This window comes from Achroia grisella, unplaced genomic scaffold (genome assembly GCF_030625045.1).
Source record: "Achroia grisella isolate CSIRO2021 unplaced genomic scaffold, CSIRO_AGI_Agris_v1 utg44407, whole genome shotgun sequence".
Classification (NCBI taxonomy): domain Eukaryota; kingdom Metazoa; phylum Arthropoda; class Insecta; order Lepidoptera; family Pyralidae; genus Achroia; species Achroia grisella.
Window position 1 is genome coordinate 25,254 of NW_026712859.1, and position 16,291 is coordinate 41,544.

General features: G+C 43.0%; 1 protein-coding gene across 1 annotated transcript; it reads right to left on the reverse strand.

Annotated features, from left to right (window-relative positions):
* Positions 1-8,956: 8,956 nt before the first annotated feature.
* On the reverse strand, positions 8,957-9,370 carry LOC131844951 (uncharacterized; the record flags this gene model as incomplete). Its single annotated transcript, XM_059193945.1, has 1 exon — positions 8,957-9,370. A coding segment is annotated over exon 1 (414 nt), but the record flags the coding sequence as incomplete, so codon positions are not given.
* Positions 9,371-16,291: the final 6,921 nt, after the last annotated feature.

Consider the following 16,291-nt stretch of genomic DNA (forward strand, 5'->3'; position numbering starts at 1 on the left):
ATATAAACACTTTCTTTATATATATATGTGTAAAATGTACATTTATCAAATGTGTAAATGTAATAATAGCTGTCAATAAATGTTTTTCTTTCTTTCTTTCTTTCTACATCATTCGGAACTTTTAGCTGTTAAGTGATCAGAGGTTATTACAAATTAATTGAAATAAAAATTATTATCAATTAATAACATGAAAGAATATCAGGAATTAACAAATTGATTAATTAAAAATGAATATGTTGTCGATTCATGCAGTGACATTGCTTTTTTTTTCGGACTACTCTAATGCTGTTGGCCGCAGCTGGCCTTTACAGCTTCACCGGACGTTAGGGGGCGAGTGCAGATAATTATAATAATATATAATATAACTTTATTAGCCAATAGAACACTTTTACATTTAATACACATTACGGCGAACCAACACAAGACATGCAAGTCTGTATCGTGTGGTTCAGAGGATATCATTAGACAGAATTGATATGTTAGGTGCTCCGCTGACTTTAATGAAATAATTTAACAATATCATGCAACACTTAGTATAATGAGGTTATATTACAAAACTATATATATAATAAATAAATAAATATAAAATATATTAATACATACAATATATATACACATATAAAGTACTACTGAGGTTTTATGAAATTAAAATTCGGTTTGAAACAATTTCTCACATTGGATGATGGTGATGGCAGCAGATGGTACTCCAAACCCGCGGAAGGACTTATGGAGCGGCTGAAGGCCAACTCCCGCCTGACGGATACGACTTTAGTCTGACCACTAGGGGTTCGAACCTCGCCTCAGGCCGTCGTAAAATCGATCCCCGTTGATTTCGACGAGGGATCGATCGGAGGGGAGTGATATTGCCGTGCAGCAGACAGGTACATTCCAGTGGTCGGTGCAGCAGCATTTATGTGGAGCGTAATTTGAAAAAGGAATAAAAATAAAGTACTGCTGCATCGACATATCATTTCTGAAACTTTACAATAATTCAAATTCAAAAATAATTTATTTATGTAGGACATTTTAGCCCCTTATGAACGTCAAATTTTTTACATTCTAATTTTATTTTTTCCCTACTGTCCAGTGTAGTATATAGATCCAATTGAGAAGAAGTGGCAAGAAACTCAATTGAATTAGTTTTTTTTAAAGTTTATATACATTGTATACAGTTTATATACAATGAATATATATATAGGTGTCTATGTCTGACATTAAATTAAAATCCCGTGCATGAACAACTATTGCCATGCACGCTCGTCATTCAAGTAATCGTTTAGTGAGTAATAGGCCTTGCTCAGTAAATATGATTTAAAAGATGTATTGAATTTAATTAAGGGTAATTCCAACATATCCTTTGGTATTTTATTGTAAATTTTTATACCTATTCCCATAAAAGACTTTTTCTAAACGATACTCGGGGACAGAAAGTTTGTCTTTAAATCTAGTATTAATATTATGAACATTGCTGTTTTTTTGGAAATTAATCAAGATTTTTATGAACATATAGGATATTTGAATATATAAACTGAGAAGCAACGGTAAGAACATTTGCTTCTTTGAATTTCTCTCTTAATGAGTCACGACTCTTCATACAGTAGATCGCTCGTCGCTGGCCTCTGACGTTCCGTTTCAGGTTACATGATTATTGACTTTACCATTTTTAATTAATGGTGCGTCACACTATACTTAATATATAAGAGAGTAAACAATGTAAATAACTGAAATAGACCAATCTAGCAGTATTAGTATCAGTGTACTGTCTAACCTTACGTCTATATAAATCGCATAATAATAGCGTAATTCCACTAGTAATGAAATATGTTCTAAAAAAACTTCGCCGATTTTGATAATTTTTTTTAATAGATAGAGTGACTCAAGAGGAAGGTTTAAGCTATATAACATCCCACTGAGCACGTATCTTTAATCGCGCGACAACCTATAGTCCACGCGGGTGAAGCCGCGGGCGGAAAGCTAGGAATAAAATAAAACGAATCTGAACAAACGATTTGTGTAGATACAAATCAAACCTATGAATAGGTAAAAGTTGAACATGTTTGTGCAGGATCCAGTTGGGCGAATAGCCGAGACTTCTGGAAGTTTCCGTGATACAGCCCTGATTTATGGACTCCGCCGCGGCATACAATACATCATACTGCAACGAGAAATATGTAGGTTGCAGAACTAAACATATACCAGAGCGAGAATATATGTTTATATATAAGAACTAGCTGTTCCCGCGACTTAGTCCGGGATTTAACTTTATTTCTCTAAAATAAAAGTAGCCTAAGTTACTCATTATTATATCAGCTAACTGCCAAAAAAATCCCGTCAAAATCGTACCAGCCATTTCAGAGATTAGCCGGAATAAACGTACATATAGACAGACGGACAAAAATTAAAAAAAAATCTTTTGGTGTATGTACCGTATTTATATTCATATGCATGCATGTAGTAAAAAACGGTTATTTCAATTTTACAAACAGACACTCCAATTTTATTTTAAAATTTGTTGTTGATGTTGTTAAAATTTAATCTGACTTCACTAAACTAACATAAAGTTTAACTTTACTTCCGTTAGTCGTGAGTTCGATTCCCCGCACGATACAAATTTCATGAGTATGATTTTATTTATCAGTCTGGACTTTTTCTATGTATATTATCTATGTACGCTCTATTTTTTATAAAGACACATTTACAAAAAAAATCTAAGTGTATAATAATAATAATCTTATTTACGGCTCACAAGGAAACTTACAATATTAAACAATGTAACAAAAGTATATATTTAAACTTACAAGATATTCCTTGTAAGAGGCTGGAGTCTGAACTAAGTCGGAATCTGTACTAAAGATCTCCTAAATACATCAGTTGCTTGGTAACCATAACACAAGGTCTGCTTAGTCTGGTATTAGATGACGCTGTGTAATCCTGTAATATCTAATCCTGTAATTCTATTTGACGACCTCGGTGGTCTAGCGGTCTAGCACACCGCTTTACGTCCGATGGTCGCGGGTTCGATTCCTCGCACGGCACAAACATTTGTATTCATGAGTATGATTGTTTGTATCGGTCTGGGTATTTTCTATGTATAATATATATGTATTTACGAAAAAAAAGTAGTCTAGTACCCATAACATTAGCTTTAGCTAGCTTAACTTGGGTCTAGATGGCGCTGTGTGAATTGTCCTGTAATACTATATTAATTTAAATTAGGTAATTTATTATTACGGTTTATTTCTATTCTATTCTATTTCGATGTGAAGCCTCTGACATATAAACAGACGTCACAATGGACCCAACATGTCCAATACCCAAGGACGGATACAGTTGAAACACTTACGAACATACATATATATACATATTTCAAATAGTTGGATGTTAACTTGATAGAAACTTCATGTAATCAATAATGTGACGTCCTCGGTGGTCTAGCGGTCTAGCATACCGCTTTATGACCGATGGTCGCGGGTTCGATTCCTCGCACAGCACAAACATTTGTATTCATGAGTATGATTGTTTGTATCGGTCTGGGTGTTTTCTATGTTACAATATATATGTATTTAAAAAAAAACTATGTATATCAGTTATCTAGTACCCATAACACAAGCTTTAGCAGACCCAAGTTAGTCTAGACGGCGCTGCGTGAATTGTCCTGAGATTATTATTATAACACAAGAGAACAATGATCAATTTTGAGTAAATAAACGTAATTTTTATTAGGCACATTAATTTTAGAAGAAAAAAGTCTAATCTAACATTTAAAATAAGTAATCATGTTGCTGAGTAACAGTTGATATGTAACGTGCAACTGATCAGAACGAGAATATATTATACTAGATGAAAACCCGGCTTCGCTCGGGTGAAATGTGGGTAGATATTTCTGTAGTCATCGGTTCTCATGGAATATTAAAAGTAAGCAAGACATAGATTTGTAAAGCTTCGTTCATTGTGTTTAATAAATATAGTAAATAAAGAGTGCAAAAGTTTTATTTTTTTGGAAAACTTTAAGTTGGGCTAAAAAGGACTTGTATCCAGAGCCTTAAAACAAATTAATAAAAAAAATTGCCAAATTTGTCTCGCAATCGGCCAATTTCAGGTTTAAAGAAAAAACACATAATGTTTTATCATAAAAAAGTGTCAAAAACAATATTTTCGCGAAACATCAACGACCGAAGAAAATGCTAGTGAAATGAAAAGATGGCGACTGCGGTTTGTTTGTCAGTGTTTGTAATTAGAATTTAACGAAATACTCCATATTCCGAATTTGGCGGATATATGTTGTCGACTCGAAATCAATATTTTTTTATGTTTTGTTATTCACATAAGGTTTCGTTCGGGTCTACCGTATCCCTTGATGAAATTATTAATATAGATTTGCTACTGTATATAATTCACTGAATATCTCCATTAACTTTTAATGGATGATAATGGTATAGCATACGCACCTGGGCTAACGATTGATGCTGGCGGGGCACCAGTGGAGATGATAAGATGAGCAAGAGGTCAGATCGGTTAGTCCCCTCCGATCGATCCCCCTCCAACTCAAACGGGGATCGAAATTCCGACGGCCTGAGCTGAGGTTCGAACCCCTAGTAGTGCCCTCAGACTAAAGTCGTTTCGTCAGGCAGGAGTTGGGCTTCAGCCGCTCCATAAGTCTTTCCGCGGGTTTGGAGTGCCATCTGCACTCGCCCCCTAACGTCCGGTGAAGCTGTAAAGGCCAGCTGCGGCCAACAGCATTAGAGTAGTCCGAAAAAAAAACAGGTTGGTTAGACTATAGTGACAAATTCCAAATTTTAAAAACTTCAAAAGTCTTTATTTATCAAAGACATTTTAGCCGCTTATGAACGTCATTTTTTTTATATTATATTTTTTTCCCTACCGTCCAGTTCAGTATGCAGATTCAATTGAGAAGAACTGGCAATAAACTCAATTGAATTTCTTTTTCTTTTTTTAAAGCCAGTTTATTTACAATGTATATTTATATAGGTGTCTATGTCTAACATTAAATGAAAATCCCGTGCATGAACAACTATTGCCATGCACGTACGTCAAATTCACCAGGAATTTATCACGTAGGGGCACCATCACACACGGCCTTAATTCCGATGGTCGCGGGATCGATTCCTCGCCGATTTATTTGGACATAAATATGTTTGTTGGTATAGGTCTGGCTGTTGATTTTTTCTTGATTTCTGTTGATTCTGGATGTAAATATTTTTTTGCTTATGAACGTCAAATTTTTTATATAATTTTAATTTTTTCCCTACCGTCGTAGTAACCACACTGTTATATGTATATTACTTAATTAACAATATATACATATATGTGTTTAGATAAAAAAATGTATTCATATCAGTTATCTAGTACCAATTACACAAGCTTTTTTTAACTTGGGTCTAGATGCCGTTGTGTAAATTATCCAGAAAAAATATGTCGATAGTTACCACTTATGAGGTGGGCCGTTTGATTGTTTACCATTCAAACTTTATAAAAAAAAATGTAACAATTGGCATAATGCCTTACTTTACGATGGCCTTGCAAATGTGACAGCAATCCCTTACCAATAGATTATTTATACATTCTAGTTAAAAAATAATGCTACAATTTACATTTGTGCAAATAAAAAAACACATAAGTTACAATTACATAAAAAAAATACAGGCTGCGTCTACAGTCGTACACACGGGGAATAAATTGAGAAAGTTATACGCAAATACAGTGGGCAACGCAGGGCGATCATTATTTTTATTTTACGACGTGATAACACGGTACGGCACTTGTGTTCCGCACAACTTTTAGATCCTTTACATTATGTTTTTAAACCCCCCGTACTGTTGGGGAATAAAGTTCTGTTGGCTTTAAATAATGTATCTGTTTCTCGCTATAATTACCGAAGTTTGTTTGCGAATTGGTTTGTAGGTACGTACTTAACGTGCACTCTGTTAATTTGTTCCGTTGTTTTACACAATTGCCTAAAATATTGAATATTGTATTCTTTTTAGTATAGAATAGAATAGAAATTAACGTAATATAAGCACTTTTTAATAGTCATATTTTTTATTCTACCACTCATTTGGAACGAAGACTCATCACAAGAAGAATGAGCAAGAAACTAGCGCGTTGCTCTTTTCAATAAATTTTGGTAAATATACAATATAATAGAAATAAACTTAGAAAATTATAAGCATTTATTCGGAACTCTTTTGAACCCAGACTCATCACAAGAAGAACGAGAAAAAAACTAGAGCGTTGCTCTTTTAAATAAATACACAATAACAAAGAGGCATGCGACAATCAACATAGAAATTGCTTCGCATTCATTCTTTGTGTAATCAGATAATATTGACAGCACAAATTAATTTAATTGACAAAAAACTTAAAATTCATATTAAAGGTTTTTCTACAAAAACATTATCATTTAAAACTCTTCAATTTTACAACTTTTTTTACAAAGAAAGTGTTTTGTTAAGTTCCCTATACCACCAATTCAATATGAAATTGAACCAATTGCATCAATAAATAAAATTTTAATCAGAAAATATCTTTTTTATTTTTCGTACGATATTGATCACGTGACCGTGCATTTTGTATAGAGGTTTAGATTATTATAAATATAGAATAGAATAGAATAAATATCACACTTTTCTTTCTCAAAAGTTTTTTCACTTTCACTCGTGACTATCAATATTATTTATATATTGAGAATAATTTTGTATTTCTTATATATTAATTAATTATATCTTCATAAAAATTATTATACATTTCGTCAGCACTGACCTTGCAGATGTTCTCACAAATTTTATGTCATTCTTTAAAGTTTTTTCTCTACTGTTATTCCAAACGCTAAATCAATTTAATAGGCTTAATTAGATGAGATTTATGACTTTACTTTTTATACGCCATATAAAACTTGTGAAACTCTACAGTCAAATACCAAACGGGTAGGCATTTGTTTTTTAATTAGAGTAAATGTATAATAACTAAGTTTTAATGTATAATAATTATGTTTTCTACTCTGTTTAAAAGTGCAATAAAGAATATAACAAGCTGTGCCCGCGACTTCGTCCGCTTCGAATAGTATTTTTGATTATTTAGACTTATTCTAAAAGACCAAAGAAAAAAGTTTCAAGATTCTCTCTTAAAAAATGACGAATTTTCTTATTACACATTTAACTCTCACCCCCTATTTTTTACCACCTTAAGGATATATTTTTTAAAAACTATGAATGTCATATTAATTTATTATTAATTTAATCAACATCCTTAAAAATAAGTTTCTACCCTCTAGCTTATGATCCTTTCATCTCCCCTTATACCCCTTAAAACCCCTTTTCATCCTTTTCATAGTAAAAGTAGTATTATAAATACCCTATAGTAGTGTGGGCACGATGGTGACGCCACCAACAATTAGTGACATTACAAATTAGTTGGCGACCTGATGACGTCTTCTGATGACGAAATCAAAGTTGCTATTCATATATCATATCAACAGTTACATTTCATCAGGTTTCTTCTTCCACCAGCTTGTTAGTCATAGGAGATTTTTTCCACATTTCATCTGCAAAATCTTCGGAAATAGAAATAGAAATAATCTTTATTCAAATAAACTTAATATAAGCACTTTTGAATAGTCAAGTTTTTATGATTCTACCGCTTGTTCGGAATGCAGATTCAACACAAGAAGAATAAGCAAGAAACATGTGTGTTGCTCTTTTAAATAAATATTGATTTAATTTCGGTGTAATATTATTCATTGTAGCGACTTAATTCCCCGATTATACCACATAGCAGTTGATATAAAGATGACATCTTTTGACCATGAAATTTCAAAGTTGTTATTCATATATGTATCTTAGTCGACAGTTACATTACATCAGGTTTATTATCAGGTGATTTTTTTCACATTTCATCCGCAATTAGGTTTATTAGGCAATACGCAAGTTTGACTAAGATGAGACTGAGATGAGATGAGACTACTTTCAAAAAGAGCGGTAGATTAAAAAAAAAGTGATGGCTATTCAAGAGTGTTTATTTGAATAAATAATTTTCTATTCTATTCTCCCATCAAGTTGCTACTCATAAGAGTTTTTTTTCTCTTTTCATCTGCAATTAGGTTTATTCTCCCATCAAGTTGCTACTCATAAGAGTTTTTTTTCTCTTTTCATCTGCAATTAGGTTTATTCTCCCATCAAGTTGCTACTCATAAGAGTTTTTTTTTCACTTTTCATCTGCAATTAGGTTTATTCTCCCATCAAGTTGCTACTCATAAGAGTTTTTTTTTTCACTTTTCATCTGCAATTAGGTTTATTCTCCCATCAAGTTGCTACTCATAAGAGTTTTTTTTTTTTCACTTTTCATCTGCAATTAGGTTTATTCTCCCATCAAGTTGCTACTCATAAGAGTTTTTTTTCTCTTTTCATCTGCAATTAGGTTTATTCTTCAATCAACTTATTAGTCATAGGAGATTTTTTTTTCACATTTCATCTGCAATTAGGTTTATTCTTCCATGAACTTGCTACTCATAAGAGTTTTTTTTACATTTCATCTGCAATTAGGTTTATTCTTCCATCAACTTGCTAGTCATAAAATATTTTTTTCCACATTTCATCTGCAGTTATGTAGGTTTATTCTTCCATCAACTTGTTAGTCATAAGAGATATTTTTTTCACATTTCATCTGCAAAAAACTTCGGTTTATTATCGGGTCGTCCGCTGATCCTTTATATGGACCGCTGGGTACGGGCCCCGAGCTTACGCTCTTTACCCGAGCATACTGCTGGGGTATACCACCCCAGCGTCGTTCGTTTACCGGCCGGCCTACCGGCCGGCCGGAAGCCGGCTGCTTACCAGCAGCCGGCTGAGGGAGTCGTGTAGGAGGACTCTATAAGTCGCTCGCCGAGCCGGCTTAACGCCGCCACGTCACGTAAATGACGTGATCACTCGGTGGAGAGTAAGTCGCGCGGGAGCGCGCGAGTGGCGTCCGGTGGGCGCGCGTGGAGAGGGGCGAGGTCGCGCAGGTGCGCTTCGCGCCCGCTGTCCGCGCGCGAGAACATCGCGCGCGTCAACCGGACGACGAACTGCTCCACCGATGGGACCTTGAGGTCGCGGGCGATCACGTCATTACGGACGTACCGTCCGGCATTTGTGCACAGACGGAGGGCGGCGTTCTGTTGGACCTGCAGTCTCCGCCGCTGTGAGGCCGAGCACAGTGCGTACCATGCGGGGGCGGCATATGTGAGCCGCGAACGAATGTAGGTCTTATAAATGCCTACTTTCGTCCGCAGCTGCAGCCTGGATTGCAAGACCGGTCGCAGCATAGCGCGCGCAGCCTTGGCTTGGGTAACAGCCCGGTCTACCTGCGGCGTCATACGCAGCGACCGGTCGATTTCCACCCCTAGGTAACGCACTGTGCGCTCCCACTGGATGGGCTGGCCTCTCAGTAAGAGGGGCGGCGGGCATTTGCACCCGGGGCGGGTAAGCAGCGCCACCGTTTTACCCACGTTAACGGTGGTACGCCACTTATCCAGCCACTCGGGGAGCAGGTCCAACAGCCGCTGCATTTTGCGAGCGGCTGCGTAGGCTCGGCGAGACGACGTAAGAAAGGCACTGTCGTCGGCGAAAAGAGCGAGGACGACATCCCTCTCTCCCTCTCGGAGCTCATCCCTCAAGGTGGGGATGTCGTCTGTGTACGTCGCGTAGAGCGCTGGCGAAATGCAGCTGCCCTGCGGGACTCCGGCGGCAATTGGGCGTGTGGTAGAGTCACAGTTCTCGACCGAAACATAGAAGCTCCGGCCCGAGAGGAACGAGTCCACTACTCGCACGTATGCTGACGGCGTGTTGGTGTCGAGCAACTTCGACACCAAACCGTCGTGCCACACACGGTCGAACGCCTTCTCTATATCGAGAAATACGCCGACCGTGTAGTGGCCGCGGTTGTGCTCGACAGCCATATGGTGGAGCACGCGCGTCAGCTGCAAAGTCGTCGAGTGTCCGCCTCTGAAACCGAACTGCTCGTCGCGAGGCGACAGAGTCGGTCTCAGGCGGCGGAGCAGGAGGCGCTCGAACGACTTTGCTACGTGCGAGAGCAGAGTGATGGGCCGGTAGCTTGCCGGCAGGCGCTTGTCCTTGCCGGGTTTCGGGAGGACTATGACTCTACCCAACTTCCAGTTGGTAGGGAAGTGGCCGGTCCGGAGTATGCCGTTGTAGAGCCTCGCTAGACACGCTAGGGCTCTACGGGGCAGCTGTGCGAGCGCTGCGGTGCTGATCCCGTCCGCTCCGGGCGCTTTGCGCTTCGGCAGGCGGCTGACGAGCCGCCTTACCTCGCCGGGCGAAACGAAGCTCACTTCGTTTACGTCCGGCGACGGAGCGGTACGGAAATCGCATACGCGACGTACGACTCGCTCGTGGTGCTCGACGACAGTGCTGGGTGCGTCGGCGGCTATTGGATTGGCCGTGAATTGCCCCTCCAAGTGCTGTGCCAGGATTTCTGCCCGGTCTTGGGCTGCGTAACGACGTCTGCCCGTCTCGTCAAGCAACGGGCAGACGGGAGGTCGTGCATTGGTGAGCTGTCGATTGAGTTTGTGCAGGTCGGTATCGTGTTCGCCGGCCCGGGATATGACACCCTCCCAGGCGGCCCCACGCCAATCCCGCACTCCCTCCGACAGCTCTGCAGCCAGGCAGTTGAGCTCACGCTTGACCCGCGGGCAGCGGGTTCGGGCCCATAGGCGACGGAGGTTCTTTTTCCGTGCGAGTTTTTCGCGCAGATGGTGTGGCAATTCCTCTCGACGGCGAGAAGCCACGTTTATTGTGGTAGTTGCCGCCTCCACTGCGGTGCGGATTCGCTCCGTTATGAGTGTGGAGGCGGCTTCGACACCCGCTGGCGATGATAGTTCGCCGTCGAGGTGTAGATGCTCCAATTCTGCGCGAAAAACACGCCAATCCATCCGCCGCCTCGACGGTCTCGTCGGTGTGGTGGTGGTGGAGAGGTCAAGCGTGGCTAGAACTGGGAGGTGCTGCGTGTCAAGGTCGTACAGCACCTCCAGTAAGACCGGGCAAGGCACAGCCTGCACTAGGGCAATGTCCAGAACGTCTGGGCTATGTGTGGGATTTGAGGGTACGTGGGTTGGGTGCGCTGGGCCCAACACCTCGTACCCGTGGATCTGCGAATCCTGGAGGAGTCTTCGACCTATCGGCGAGCACAGACGGGAACCCCAAGCCGTGTGCTTCGCGTTTAGGTCGCCCATAAGTAGGGTGGGACTCCTCCCATCCAGAACGTTCCGGACATCGGAGGGGCTGAAATCCAGTCCCGGGGGACGGTAAGCTGCCAGGACCTTCAGTTCCGCGCCGTCGACGTTGATGCTGACTCCTATGGAGCGCATGACGCGGAACTCGGGGCGCTCTAACTCCACGTGGACTACGTCCCGACGGACTAGTACCGCCGTACCGCGGTACGCAATGCCCGCCGGTGACGTTTCGTCGCGTCTATACACGTGGTAGTTAGGCACCCTCAACGTCTCCTTTTCTGTGAGCTTCGTTTCACCCAGGAGTATGATGTGCACATCCTGGGTGCGAGCTAGGAGACGGAGGTCCTGGACTTTATCCTTTATTCCCCGGGGTTCCAGTACACAATGCGCAGGCTAGTACCCGCCATTTGTGTACTGTTGGATTTTGGCCAATCCATTTAATGCCGCCGACTTTGTGTCCGCGCCGGCCGCGAGCGTAGTTAGCAGCTCCGTCAACAGGCTAATAAGCATGTTCAGTGCTCTGTCGACGGGCGCTTGTGTGAAGGGCGCGGGCGCGGCGTGTGCCGAACGCGGCGCGGGGTATGTGGGAGGCGCGGGAGGTGCGCGTCTTACGTCCGCCAGAAGCGGCTTGAAAGCCACTCTCGGCACATTGTGTGCCGGTGGCGCCGCCTGGCGGCGACGTGGCGCTGCACGCGGGCCCTGATTTGGGACGGCATACATGGGAAGGGAGGGGGGTGCGTTGTACGCAAATATTGGGGTGGGATCAGGTAGGAAGGGGATTGGGGTTGATGCCGTCACGGGCTCATCTCCGCGCCTCTTCTTGCCGCGTCTTCGGCGGCGGCGCTTTTTCGTAGCACCGGCGTCGGCGCCTCGTTGCGTCGGTTCGTTAGCCGGCGCCATTAGGTTGGCGCCAGCAGTTTCCTCGACCGTTATTACGGGAGGGGGAGCCTGGGCGACGTATGTACGAGGCGCCGCGGTGGGATTGTTGCGCCGCCGTTGCTGCGCCGTGGGCGCCGTCGACGTCGCAGTGGGGACGGGGGGACGGGGTTTGATTCCCCTCTGCCGGGCCTCTCTTTTATACACCGGGCACTTCCGGTCGTTGGCGGTGTGCGGCTTTGCGCAGTTGGCACAGGTCGGCTTTTGGTCACGCGGCCTGTCGCAGTTCGCCGCCGGGTGCTCCCCACCACAGCGAACGCATTTGACGGGCCGGTGACAATTGGCCGACGCATGGCCGAATGCCTGGCATCTGTGGCACTGAGGCAACACAGATGCCGGCTTCCACGCTTCAACGACGACGCCACGCATGTACAGGAGCTCGTCCATCGCATATAAGCGTGCGAGCTCATCCTTGTCCATGGGGTCGAGTTGAGCGTGGAAGATACAGCCGGGACGACCGCGACGGGCAGGAATACCCCGCACCAGTCGCACTCCGAATCCCTTATCCTGTAGGGCATCCACTATCCTCTCATTGGGGGTGTCGGCGGGGAGGCCCCGTATCGCCACCTTGGTGGGCAGTTCCGAGGCCAGACTATAGAAGTACCAACTTATAGTTGGGTCCTTCTCGCTGGCCTCTATGAGGTATCTCTGGACGGCTCGGAATTCGTCGTCCGTCCTTGGCAGGAATCTGACCCCACTGCCGAAGGGTCGTGCATTTGGAGCCTCCCCCAGGACGCGCCTAAGCTGCTCGAAGTGGCGCGTCCAATTTGGGAGGCGTTCTGCCACTATGGGGGGGTATTTTCCTCGCCCTGTGGCGGGTTCAGCGCCTGCGTCGGCGTTCCTCGTCTGAGAGGGGAGGGGCGGAGCGAGTGCCGGGGCACCCGAGGTGGCAGGGGCTGGGGTGGCGGGGGCCGAGGTGGCGGGACCCGCCGCTACTGCCGCGAATGACGGCGGGGTTCTCTTTCTAGGCGAGGGGACGGGGGGGAGCATCGGTTCGGGCGATAGTGAAACCGCCTCGAGTGCCGCATAAGATGTGACGTCATATCCACCCCTATCCAATGTGTAGGAACGGGGTAGTGGCGAGGGTGCTCGCGATGTCTCGGGCGACGACGCTGGTGACGGCGACGAGCATGCGTCACCGTAAAAACGCCTGTCTTCCCCTCCCTCCTCGCTCCCGCTATCCGGCGGGGGAGGGTGAGCGCGGAGGGGGTGAAGGCTTTCGCCGCACGGTACCCGACTGGGACGGTAGGGGTTGGTAGCCCTTGTCCACAAGCCGGATTCTCGGCGTCGGCGGCGCCTTCACTAGGTCCAGGTCGCGGGGGGGGACTCCTCTACGTCCCTCCGTTTGTCGCCTCTAGCGGGCGAGGTCGGCGACGGCGGTGCGCGTCTTTTAGATGGGCCGGGTTGTGCGCATCTGTCCCCTCTGCCTGGTTCCCGGTCGGCGGCATCATTGCCGCTTCCCGCGAGGGCAGAGGGGGTGCCCTTGGATGCCGGGCGAGCGTGGAAGGTCCCCAGCTCAGTGGCGGGGACCAGCTTGGTCGGGTTCCTCAGATCCCGACGCACAACAGTTCGGGGAGCTCCCCTGTCAGGAGGTTTCCTGGGGCTTTGCCCTTTGCGACATCACGACACGAAAGGGGACTGGAGGGGTGGAAGAGGGTGATGTGGGGGCTGGAACCCCACGACGAACCTACCGAAGGGTAGGGAATTCCGCCCTGAAAGGGCAGGTGATCGCACTGTAAGACAGTCGCAAGTGGATTGCAGCAACGAATTTGCGTCAGCAAATTCGGTCTACAATCCTAGCGCGTTCTCTCACTAAACAAAGTACACTTTGTGTAGTTGGATTACGCACTGTATCGCTCTCAACAGTTTGCGCAAGTGGGCACCAGTTGCGGGGCTCACTCTGGAGACTCGACGGCGAACCGGAGTCTCACAGAGGATCACACGACCAACGGTAAACTCAACAAGCAACAAACTGGAAAGCGACTAAACTTCGGTGTAATATTATTCATTGTAGCGACTTAATTCCCCGATTATACCGCATAGCAGTTGTTATAAAGAAGCGTTGTAAGAATGTTCGTGCGTCCAAACGGCCTCGCAAGAATTATTACGTTATCATATAAATAAGGATTTAAGAGGGCATCAGAATAAATTCCCGCGGGATCGCAGCAAAGCTCACAGTATTATTTTACGTGCAATTTGTTTGTTTTTATTGCGTTTGCAAACCCCGGGATCTTGCCGCATTAATATTACAGCACTCGCCGTGACGCTACCGTTTTCAATAGACATATATATATATGTTTTCAATAGATATATATATATATATATATATATTCCTGTAGCGTATAGTTGTGTAGCGCGTCAGAAATGTTTGCAGCAGCGCGGATAGATGGTTTTGAAGCCATAATCCGTAATAGAACAGCATCACTGATTTATAGAATTGGGGGGAAACAGCCTCCTGAACACAACAGCAAATATGTGGGATTGTCCGCTCCAGAGACACTGGACATCACTGCACTGCTGCGGACCCAGTGCTTCTGGACGTGGAAATAGATATAAATACATGAATTAAATGAATAAATAATGTATATATAATTATATAATAATAATCTTACGACAATTCACACAGCGCCATCTAGACCAAAGTTAAGCTAGCTAAAGCTTGTGTTATAGGTACTAAATTACTGATACAAATATATAGATAATTTTTTTTCGTAAATACATACATATTATACATAGAAAGAACCCAGACCGATACAAACAATCTTACTCTGAATACAAATGTTTGTGCTGTGCGAGGAATCGAACCCGCGACCATCGGACATAAAGCGGTGTGCTAGACCGCTAGAATATCTATTGAATATATGTATATATATATATATATATATACACCGTTTTCAATAGATATTCTGTACTGTGCGGAGGAAGCTCGTATTGTGAAGTCAAAGGTGTGTTTATAGGATCGTCAGTTTTGTTCTGCTATTTTTATCTGTGGATTAGTTTTACCAAATATAGACTTTGTACAGAATCCACTGCATATATAGTTAAGTCTCACCTATTTTAGGCAAGCAGCATGATTTGTGAACCTATTTTTCAGATATTATATTAGTCCTTCATAGGTTAGCCTTATCTATTTTGACCAAGCAGCTTTATTTGCGAACCTACTTGTAATATACACGTTATAATGTGATGCTATTCATAAAAAATGTTAAATCGTTCGTTGTGATTAGACCAAGTTAGTGATAATAATTCTAATAACTCACACTTAACACTGCCACATCTAATGCTAACCTAAGCACAGCTTGTGTTATGGGTACTTGACAACTTATATAAATACTTAGTGAGCGGTCTGCTGGTCAGCCGACCGTTGAGAAATGTCGTCGTAATTAAAGAAGAGTTTGTTTTAAAAGTAAAATATAATTATTTAAATATCTATGTAATTGTCCGTCTTTTTCCTTGTCGAGTCTGTCCTGTCAATCCTTTCGTCTGTCCTAGTCACGTCTTATAACCGGCCAGCAAGCAGTCCTGTCAAGGAGGCCGCAACACTTAGATATATATTTTTCTGTAAATACATACATAATGCTGACGTTTATACAGAAGCCTTGCCTTCCATAATTGCTAAAATAAGAATATTTTTATCATCGTATAATTTTAAGTAGTATAAATAGTTTTAAAATATAAACGTGTTGGCAATTAGCTGTAAGTTTATATTGTGTTAATTAAATACATAAATAAAATAATATACATAGAAAATACTCAGATATCGATACTAACAATCATACTCATGAATACAAAGGTTCGTACCGTACGAGGAATCGAACCCGCAACTATCGCAGTACCGCTGTGCTATACCGTTTAGTTACGAGCTAAGCAGAACTTGTGTTATGGGTACTAAACAGCTGATAAGATTACTTGAATACCTTTTTTTTGTAAATACATACAAAATACTTAGAAAATATCCAGACCGCTACAAACAATCATACTCATGAATAAAAATTTAAGGTCCATTCGAGGTATCGAACCCGCGACAATCGGAAGTAAGCCGCTGTGCTAAACCGCTAGACCACGGAGGCTGTCAAATAAATAGATAGATGTATATAACATATAGAAGCT